This window comes from Juglans regia, chromosome 13, assembly GCF_001411555.2.
Source record: "Juglans regia cultivar Chandler chromosome 13, Walnut 2.0, whole genome shotgun sequence".
NCBI lineage: Eukaryota > Viridiplantae > Streptophyta > Magnoliopsida > Fagales > Juglandaceae > Juglans > Juglans regia.
Window position 1 is genome coordinate 30,244,908 of NC_049913.1, and position 11,579 is coordinate 30,256,486.

Sequence of the window (11,579 nt, forward strand, 5' to 3'; positions counted from 1 at the left end):
CAATTGGTGTGATCATCAGGGGTGAGTGTTAAGGACGTGTTTCATTGCCTGTCGACCGACTCCGTCAATCTGCGACAAATAAATAGTGGTTCGGTGTGTTTGATGCACATTCGATGCTTATGTTAGAAATATAAGCGTATTTATCTATGATGAGAGATTTCAAGAGAATCTTACCTTGGATCACTATAGCTAGCTCTTTATATAGATGTGAATTCCCACTGCTAAGGATTGGTTAACAGCTCGATTTCTTCCCATGACCTTGGGGCTTCAATTATCAAATCATGAGATTTCAATGCAGAATGAAGGAATTACCATTCTTAGGTGGATATATCATTGTTTTCTTTATTAGCAGGAGACGCCTCCAACTATCAACGATGGTTACTATATTAATCCTGCTAAAGGGCACAATTTCTTGGTGGCAAGCACATACCTTGGTCTTCCAACTTATTGGGCTTCCCGCATGGGCCCTAATTGATATTGTTGGGCCCGTCTATCGAGGTAAAAAATGCTTCTCCAGTTACCCTGCAAATTCTCGTCACGTTAGCGTGGAGGGAATTTAATATTTCTGAATAATTTTGCTTATCACATTGTCAATTCTGATTGGCAGTTCATCCTCTTATGCCTCGAGGAAGTAACGGCTCTGTGTCTGCACCTAATCATGTCACCAGATCGTGGGATCTTTCCACAATGATTTTACTGTCAGTTCACTCGCACGTTTCCTGGAGTACTCTACTGTTACTCCTCCTTTATAAATATTTTTCTCTCTCCCCTCGTAGCCTTTTCTCAATTCTTCTGCTTACTCATCTTTTCCCTTGTCTGCGTTATCTGTCAAAACCCTATCCTCCATCCTTCATGATACCCGTTCGTGTTAATGGCTCGCATGAACGTTGCTTAACTTCCTTCTCATGAATCTCCTCCCCCCCTTCTTTTGGGGTCTCACTACAAGAAACAGCCCCTTTTGTGGCGACACTTAAACGTCGCAAAAATCCCTTTTTTCGCCGCAATTAAATTTTGCCCACCCAAATTTTTCGCTACGCGGTGGACGCCAACGTCTGGAGGCAAATACTTTTAAGCGGCGAATTGTATAAATCGCCGACAAAAAAATTTATTTCCCACGATAGAATTTAGCCGCAAATGGATAAAATATTCGATGGGAAAACTTGTTGGAAAGCTGCTCACCCCATTGCAAATAAGTTTTCTGGCGGCAAATAATCGCCACAAATAAAAAAAAATCGCCAAAAACATTTTAACAGCAACCACATAATTTGTTGGCAAAAACTAATTTTGGCGATTTTATGCCTTTGAGATTGAGTTTTATTGGCGACATTAAAGCGCCAGAAAAAATCGATATGTTATTTGCATCAAACCATTTTTCGTCGGAATAGTTTATTGTGGTGATGTTTAGTCCTTTGGAATAAAGTATTTGTGGCGTAACAGCACCGTTGCAAAATGTTGTCTTGTCGGAAAAAAATATTACATTTTATTTTCGTTGATATACAGTTGTTGCTGGAAATAATCTTTTGCACTGTTGAGAGTGTGAAAATTTTGTACCTTATTGCGACAGTTCATTGGAAATGTTCAATTTTTGTTGAGGTTTGAAAAAACCAGGATACTTGTAGGCTATATTAATTATGTCCTCAATTTTATTGCTTTTTTTTTAAAAAAATGTATTTTTACATTTCATATGTCACTGCTTAACCCCATGCAAATCCAGAAAATGATACAATATTATTATCTACTTGCCTAAAATAAGAGTGACCATCATCAACCATGGGATTTCCAAATATACGGCTTAAATGAAAAATAATGAGGCAGAGAATGTAAAGGGAACATATATATAACAAACACATAGTATTTGATAATATATTATGATAATCCCATATAAATGGCTAACTAGGAGTGTAACACCTTATACATTTTGCATTACCCTATAACTTAAGTACATCATATTCAGAGAATCATTCCCAGAATCCAAACTATCTTGACATGCTAGCATAATTAACATTATGGGCAGCAGGATAAGCTGGGCTATTTGATCAGATAGGTACCCTCAATTCCAAGTAGCAGATGAAAACAAGTGAAGCGATACTGCCTGTCATCCCTACAAGATGCAAACCAGGTTCTATTAATCTTAAGTTCAGACCATCAACAAACAACAAAAACCAAACTACAATCTGTAGGATGTTGAGTAATACATATTAATTATAATGTAGTAATAGTTTAATCCAACAACAATCATAAATCACACATGATGACTGCAAGCTATTACTCAAGGACCAAAGAGATTATGCAAGAAACATAATATTTGTACAACACACACAAAAATGATATTGCTATGGATTAATAGCATTGTCTATATAAGGATTTAGGAATGAATGTGTATTTAATGATGTAAACACAGATAATGGACATGATGCATTTACACAACCAACCCAATAAACTCAATATCAACTAATATCATAGCAGGACCACTTATTGTCATATCCATTACAATTAAATGTCCATTGTATAGCTATTGTTATGCCATAAGCTTGAGAATTTGTTTATTACCTGTGAGTAAGTTCCCCATGATTACAGCTGGCATCGATATTGCATCTACAACTGATGTATACAAACATTAAGGTAAAAATAATGTTGAAGTTTAGCAGCCACAAAATTATAGATTAAAAACTGTCAAACTACTATAACTGGTGAGGCACATTACCGCGTTTAATTCATAAATCAGTTTCTGAACTATCCACTGCATGTCATTAGCTCCATCCATGGTTTTCCACCATTTAAACAAAACATCAGCACACCACTTTAACATATGAACATATAAACATCCAAACTATGGCTTTACTTACGTAATATGTAGCTACTGATGAGAAGCAAACCACTTTAAACTCACAGTGTCTTGCATCAGCCCAGATCCTCCAAAAAATAAACATGGCTTATAACAAAAGCCAAAAACTAATTCCCATTGCCTGCAAAAGCCAGTACCCATTACTCTGCACAAAAACAAAATCTTCCAATAAACCTTGCTAGCATATCAATCTCAAAACCAGCAAAATACAAAAAACTTCTATCTCTCAACCTAGTGTCCTAAGCATCAGGGAGAGTCTCCCTCACTAGACTTCCCTGGGACTGCCTCTCAGAGATATAGGAGTTCATAAACTTGTCATACTCCACTTGTCTCTCCAACAGGGTTCTCACATCTCCCCTCAATTCGTCAAGCTTAGTCTTGTACTGCTCAGCCTCTTTTTGATGTTTTTCAACATCTTCAACCAAATGTTTATGGTTTTCACGGTCAACAACTTTTGGGCACTCCGGTATTATCATCTCTCCAAGACCTCGTGCGTACCCCGATCTATGATCTAGTACATCCCTAAACACCCCAACTGCTGCCTCTGCAGTTCGGACCTCGGGTTCTAAATCAGATAGCTTTCCAACCATTTGTTTCTGCACAAACAAAGTGAGCAACTTAGTATAGAGACATGTTGGACAATTCAAATCAGAACTAACTATGACAAAAACTATTATTTTTTTTTATATATAACTAAAACTATCCAACTGTTCAGAATAGTATTTTCCAGTAAAAATTCACATAAAGATCTTCTGTGGTGGAGGTCACAAATTCCCCCTTTTTCTTAGACCAACGAACTTCTTTGTAGAACTCCACCAAGTTCTCCGTACCAGGACCTTGCATGCCCATTGAATTGAGTTAGATAATATGCATTTAATGGTGAAAGTAAGTTGAAATAACCAGATTAATTTATTATACAAGGATACCTTCTCTTCTAGTATCCTCACGAAGGACTTTCTTCCAGTAGTGTGATTAGTCTTTAGTTTCTTTCTATTCTCTATATTTTGCATTGATACTTTCTGTACATTCAATGCAAATGAAGTTATACGGTAATAAGGTCTAAGAAATAACCCAAAATAACATATAGGTCTATCACAATTAGACGATGGGACCAATACCTTGAATGCCTCACTTCCCCATCGGCCACATAATTTAACCCAAACCAAGGGCTCCACCAAGCTACACCTATTGGCCAATGCCTCTTCATGAGTTGCATACTCCAAATATTTCTTGTGCAATTGATGATGGAAGGCATTAAACCTTTCACGAAGCTGTTTCCAAACAGTTTTCTGGTGGTTCTTCAAATCCCAATCAAATATGAAATCACCCTATGTTTAAGATTGTAGAATGTTAGGAAATTATGATACATTTATCAAACCAGAAAATTAATATGGGCGATGCTTACCCGCACGCGATCAATTAGCTCATCTTTCTCAGCCTCGGGGACATCACTCCATCGAGCATAACTCATGTCCCCATGATGCTTCAATATCCATGTCACCCTAGTGGTAAACATGGTTGCATTTTCACAGCAGGGTGCTGTGTGCCCATCATTTATTTTCAGAGGGATTTTTCCATGCTTACGCAGCTTATTAAACTCCGTACACTTTGTGGGTCAACGTCCACGTTTCTTTGGGGGCACCACTAAGGGCACATGCATTGAGCCAACATTTACTTCTGTATGAGGGATACTCAATGTTATAAGGAGAGAACAAGATATAACCAGATCTATAAATTAATTAACAGAAGTATTATAATCAGTATTTATGTGTATACCAACTTACCATTGTCATTCCTATTTGGTACTACATGTGGATTCTCAGCCACTATTGGATTGTCGAAACAAGTGTCCGATACTCTATCTGGTGGCTGCGTTGAGTCATCCGATAGAGTATCACTGTGATCATCTCTAAGGGTCCATGAATTAAGTTTTGGATCTTGTGGTGGTTGTATAATAGTGGCAGCCCGAACATGTTTACTACCTGCACCTCGCCCACTCCCTCTACCTCTTGCACGTGGAGCCATCTTTTGATAGTTGTTGATTGTGATATATCGAGAAATTTGGTAAGTATAGATTAAACCCACTTTTGTTAACTTTTCCTCTTACAGTGATAATACAAGTTATTTATGATAATATTACCAATCTCTGTCAAAAGATTACACGCTATGTTATAATTTCTCTATGTTATAAATATTGTAGTGTTAACTTTTTTTCCACAAATAACCATAAGAAATGTCTAAACCTATAGTACTACTTGGAAATATTATCAACTGCTTCTATATATGTAACTATAATGCAAAATCCTCAATATAATTGGTATAAAATTCTTTGGATACACCATATTGGTCTAGAAATCATCAAGTTGTTGGGTCTTAGGCAGAAAATATTTTCTGCCTAACTATGGTAATGGCAACCTTTAAGAAAGGTTATGATCAGAAAGGTTACCTCAGTTGTAGTCCAGGACCTCAACAACCACTAACCTCCACTATAAGAAAGTTTTGCATGAACCTTCTAATCCATACAAAGCTACCAAAAACTGCTCCACCTCTCAAGCTTCCCACTGAAAGGTTATGATCACTCAAGTTCCAACCTTTTCAAACATCAGAAGAAACTGTGAAAATGCTTTAGAAAATCCATCTATCTATGTACATTTCATGTATGGTGAAGGTCAAAATTTGGGTGGAAAACAAGGGTTGCTGAAGACTTATTATTTGAACAAAAAACTCTCAGAAAACTTTAGCTTGCATGTTGATAACAAGTTAGGGTAAGGATATCCATAACTTTAGGCCTTCAGCATTTAGAAGCTAAAGAATTTGTGTGGAAAACAAGGGGTTGTTTCTTGTAGTGAGACTTAAAATTTGAACAAAAAAACTCCCAGAAAACTTTGCTTGCATGTTGATAACAAGTTAGGGTTGGGATGTCCATACCTTTAGGCCTTCAACATCTAGAAGCACCCGAGTTCATCATGAAGGCAGTAGATTATTCTATACTTTGACAAGGCTGGTAGAATAATCTTGAGCCTTAGCTTCTGAAAGTTGGAACCTTTAACGACAGCTATCTCCAAGATATTTTCAGAAGAAGGAACTTCTGATAAGAGGCTGAAGGAACCAGCTGTAGCTTGCTTAAGCACATCAATGACGAAATCAAAGTGACTGGCCTGCATATATTCCTGTTTTGTGTACTTTGCTGTCGAAAGATTTTTTCTCTGGGTTAATTTTCACTTTTACCCCTTATTTTCCCCCCAGGGCGCCAATATCTCCCGCCCATCATAAATTGCTAAGTTTAATTCCATCAGAGTTAATTTTGTGCAATGTTACCAAATCTTAACTCATTTCCAATTTATACCTGTACATTAAACCTTTCCCAAATTTTATTAGAAGATATTTGTAATTGAAAGAACCTCAATTAAATTAAATATTCTTGAACCAGGTTCCAGAACTTGTTCTCACAAAAAGATTGTATTTCTTGAACCAAGTCAGATGCACGAAGACCATATTAATTTGGGATTTTTTTTTTCCTAATTGATTATAATTGCAGGATATTAGCATACCAATAATTTAGCTGTCTATGGCCAGATTATTAGTAATTAAAATATATGGAGAAATAACTTGCTCATTTAGCTTCAAATTATTAACTCTCAAGCTATCCCTTAGATAGCCACATAATTAAGAAGCTGGGGATTAGTGTATTATTCTTAATTCTCATTGATTGTTCCCCCCAAGCCCCAATTCAAGTGGTTAATCAATGTATGATGGCATGCATCCGGGAATTGAGCTTAACCACAAAGATTTCTGCACCACTTGCCTATATAACTAGAAGGTGGTTTTTTTATCAGAACCACAAATTCTTGGATTATATATTGCTCTCACAAGCTATGTAGAAGCAAAATAGAACCACAAATCATTCTTGCAGTAATGCTAAACCTAACATCAACTTCCTCCAACTTGCCAAAACTTGGAAAAAAACCTGTAGAAACAAAAGAAAGAAGGTGCAACAACATTAGAGAACATAGTAGAATTGAACCCATACCCAAAATACTATAAGGTTGAGAAATATAACCAATATTACTCAATCCTAGGCAACACCTCCACTCAAGGGTGTCGACTTTGGTTAGTACCCTAAAGAATAACATACAATGCTTTTAGACAATACTTGGCAGCGAATAGAATGAATGCCATAACAAAACCAATACATTAAAGATCCTGAGTGTGATCTTCTAGCCGAAGGAAGTAGCATATACTTGAGAAAAAGAATATTATTTCCCATAGAAAACATAATCAAACTTAACTTTGATATGTAATAAAATCACCTTACATTGATCGGGCATGTTAGATGGTCTAGTCTGACAAGAAATCTTCATCGATCGATAGATCCTCATCATCAGAATCCTCATCATTGCAATTTGTATCCTTTGATCCATCACAACAACTCTCTAGGTCATAGTCATTTATAAAGGCCATTTCTGTAGTTTGCTCATTAATGTTTTCCATCACCGCTAAGTCATCAATCGGGCATGGTTCTAGGTCACTCCTATGTAGTGGAGTTGCAACACCAACATCAGCACATTCGACAGAAGTGTAAAGGTGAGATGACTCATCCTCTTGATAGGCATCAGTGTCACTTGTTTCTCGATCATGCTCTACAGAAAGTAGACTAGGTGGAATGTCATATACATTCCTGTCTACATACTTTTGTACAACGTACCAACTACCTTTCACCCTTGGATCTTTGATGTAAAAACACTGTGAAACTTGGCATGCCAATACAAAAGGTTCGTTTGCATACCAAGTCCGATCCATATTGACACTAATAATATGGTTATCCACATGTATTCCTCTTCTAGGATCACCAACGTTAAATCACTCACATTTGAATAAATAGACACGACGCCATCCCATATAGCGTAACTCTACAACATCAGTTAGAATGTCATAAAAGTTTACATTGCTAGACTGATGTTCACCAGTTACCAACACATCGCAATTTTGAGTTCGACGACTTTGTGATCACTCCTTTATGTGGAACCTTTTGCCGTTTATTACGCAAGCAGCATATGATGCAACACATGGATCAGGACCGCATGCTATAGCATATAGGTCAGCAGAGATAGCACTAGGGTCCATTCTACGCTGCTCTTGAACCTGGCAAGCCAAGTAAACAACAAACCAACATATTACTATGTTGGCTAAATAAAACGATTCATTAGTTTATGGGTTGCTCATATGCCAATATAACCTACACGTTTCTTCAACCATCTTGGAAACTGTTGTGAGTGAGTTTGATCGATAGAATTTGGGTGCTTTTCCTTACATGTGTTGTAGTGCTCACTACATAGAGAAAGAAAGAACTATTATTATGCTATTTGTTCCTAGCAATAATAGCTGATAAAAGCTATTCTCAGGTAGCCATAATGAGTTCATAGGAAACATTATTAGTAATCAGACAACATAAGGAATTAAGCCATACTCTAGGTAGGTTGCAATCTCAGTACAATTGTTGAGGATGTACCAGCGTGCTGACTTGAACAATTTATCATCTAATTGAAGTTGAGTTGAAATACCCAAGGGAGGAAATTTCTGCGTGAAAACTGAGAACCCATCTCGGCCCTCATCGTCTGGTAACCCATCAATGTTTCGGTCTTCCCGATTGAACCTCGTCTCAATGTCATGGAGATACATCGAGCAAAATGTTAAGCATTCTATATGAATATACGCTTCTGCTATTGATCCTTCCGGGCGAGCTTTATTCTTCACATACCGTTTGAACTTGCCAAGGTACCTCTCAAAAGGGTACATCCACCTATATTGAACTGGGCCTCCAAGCAAAGCCTCACGAGGTAAATGAACTGCTAGGTGGACCATAACATCGAAGAAAGAAGGGGGGAAAATCATCTCCAACTTGCATAGAATGTTGACGATATCATTGTCAAGCTGCTTCAATAGGTTCCGATCAAGTGTTCGCGCGCATAATTCTTTGAAGAAGTTGCTAAATTCAATCAAGGTCAAGCTAATATCCTTTCTTAAATACCCACCCACTGCAACAGGAAGTAGTTTTTGCATAAAAATATGACAATCATGACTCTTGAAACCTGAAATTTTGCAATCCCGCACAAAAACACAACGAGAAATATTGGTAGCAAATCCATCAAGAAATTTCACAGCCGACAACCACTCACAAAAACTTTTCCTCTCATCTCCATGTAATGCGAAGGTGGCATGTGGCATTGTACATCGGTCACCATCGTGTATCAAATGTAATTCTTTTCTTATACCCAAGTTGGAGAGGTCATGATGTGTATTGATATTATCTTTACTTTTTTCAGGAATGTTCATCAACGTGCCCAAGATGCTGTCGCAAATTTTTTCTCGATATGCATAACGTCTAGATTATGTTGAAACTTAAGTGTGGACCAATATGGCAAATTGAAGAAAATGCTCTTTTTTGTCCAATTCAACTCTTCAGGAGTGCGTTTGTGCTTCTTTGAGCACTTCCCAAATGACACATGTCCAATAGAAGTTAGTTGACCGAGTAACTCTGGTCCCGTTAACAAAGTTGGAGGTGTGCGGTGATCTTCTTTACCATTGAAAATGCTTTTTTTTTTCCTCCATGTGTGTTCCAGTGGTAAGAATCGACGATGCCCCATATATGTATGCTTTCTACCATAGGTCAACCACATGGAATCTGTGCCTAGATTGCACGATGGACACGCTAATTTCCATTTTGTTGACCAGTCAGAGAGGTTACCATATGCAGGAAAGTCATTGATTGTCCACAATAGAGCAGCATGTAGCATAAATGTTTCTTCACTAAAGGCATCATATGTCGCAACCCCATTTTCCCAAAGATTACTCAATTCATCTACCAATGGTTGCAAGTACACATCTATTTCATTCCCCGGTGATTTTGGCCCAGGAATAATGAGTGACGTCATAAAGAATGCCTCTTTCATGCATAACCACGGCGGCAAGTTATACGGAACGAGGATTACTGGCCATATACTGTAAGGTTTAGCCATATTATTGAAAGGGTTGAAACCATCACTTGCTAGACCCAGTCGTACATTGCGAGCATCCTTAGCAAACCACCTATGTTCTTCATCAAATGTTATCCAAGCCTCTGAATCAGCAGGATGCCGCATATTAATGCCATCATGTGCTCGTTGCTCTTTATGCCATCTCATGTCAGCTGCCGTCTTTGATGACATATATAGTCGTTGCAACCTTGGCTTCAAGGGGAAATGTCGTAAGACCTTTTGAGGAATTGGGCGACTTTTGTGTGTTGATTCCATCCACCTAGATGTGTTACATTTAGGGCACTCATTTAGCTCAGAATTTTGCTTCCAATATAAAATGTAGTCGTTAGGACATGCATGAATTTTTGAGTAACTGAACCCCAAACCCCGTTCCATTGATCGTGACTCTTCGTATGAGTGTGGCAAGACAACATTAGGAAATGCTGACCTCAACAACTTAAGCAGTATGTCAAATGACTTTATTGACCAACCCCCGATCGTTTTAATGTGCAGCAACTTTACGATGAACGAGAGCTGTGAAAAGTTTTTACAACCATCAAATAGTGGTCGTCGGGCATCGTTTAAAAGTTTCTCATATGCTGAGGTTTGTGCAGGTCCAAGGATCGGAGAGGCTTGGTGTTCATGAGGAGTTGTAGTATTGCCTGATGCCACATCAACGAATGTGCTTTCCATAAAGTCACCCAACATCTCATCCATGTCATCAATATATTCTTCTTGATGACTTACCTCCACACTGTCATCAGAATTGTTGACAGTTTCGAATGGATCCTTATCCCCATGAAATATCCAGTTGGTGTAGTTGGGATTAATCCCTGTAATGAACAAGTGGGTTTCCACCTCACTTATAGGTAACCAAATATTATTAGAACATATACGACATGGACACCGAATGCAACCACTTCCCATAGCGTGGTTTTCTGCCTGTGTAAGGAACTGCTTAACCCCTTCAGCATATTGATTTGATTTAAGTCTATCACTCAAATTCATCCAACTCTTGTCCATCTTCAAAATAGGAAATTAAGAAATTAGCTTGTAGTTCGCATGTACATGTTTTACAGGGACATATGTAGGGAAGTAGCATGTGAGGAAAAAAATTGATCTACTAGTTACGAAAAAACTTTATGATTTCCATGCCGAAATATTTGATTTTTAATATGATGACACTACGTTGACTTATTTCATTGGGTAATGGGGAATCGTGGCCATTTATTTCATGCTCGGCATAGTATATATGCATGGAGATAATCTCAAAGACCCCCTTCGACTATGAAGGGGCAGACCAAGTACATGAGTAAGTGAGAAAGACAAGAGCCCAAAACATGCCTGATCATCAACCAACCATATTATTCATTGCTAATTACTAACTTTCATACTAATGTCACTTATAGTGAATATTTTCAATTGTTATACATAAACTAAAAAAATAGGAAATACAAATATTCGTTATGATGATCTAAACCAGTCACTAGCTACCAGTAATAAACATGGCTTTACACTCCAAGAATTTCAAGGGGTATCTACATAGCTGAACTCATATATAGCAGAAAATATAATTTCAACTACACATGCCAATCTAGACGATTCAACTAAAATCTGCAAAATTAAGTATAATAGCAGTTGCACAAAGTGAGGACATACATCCATTACTTAGATATATTATATGGTTCAAATAAAGGTTAATATTGTAATTAACGCAGCCC

General features: G+C 37.6%; 1 protein-coding gene across 1 annotated transcript; it reads right to left on the reverse strand.

Moving 5' to 3' along the window:
• Positions 1-9,177: 9,177 nt before the first annotated feature.
• Positions 9,178-10,881, reverse strand: LOC108993977. Its single transcript, XM_035684380.1, has one exon. The coding sequence runs from the start codon at positions 10,879-10,881 to the stop codon at positions 9,178-9,180; it is 1,704 nt and encodes a 567-aa protein (XP_035540273.1).
• Positions 10,882-11,579: the final 698 nt, after the last annotated feature.

What these genes read in the sequence shown, in the direction of transcription:
- LOC108993977 (XM_035684380.1), bottom strand. Translation starts at nt 10,881, where the DNA reads ATGGACAAGAGTTGGATGAATTTGAGTGATAGACTTAAATCAAATCAA.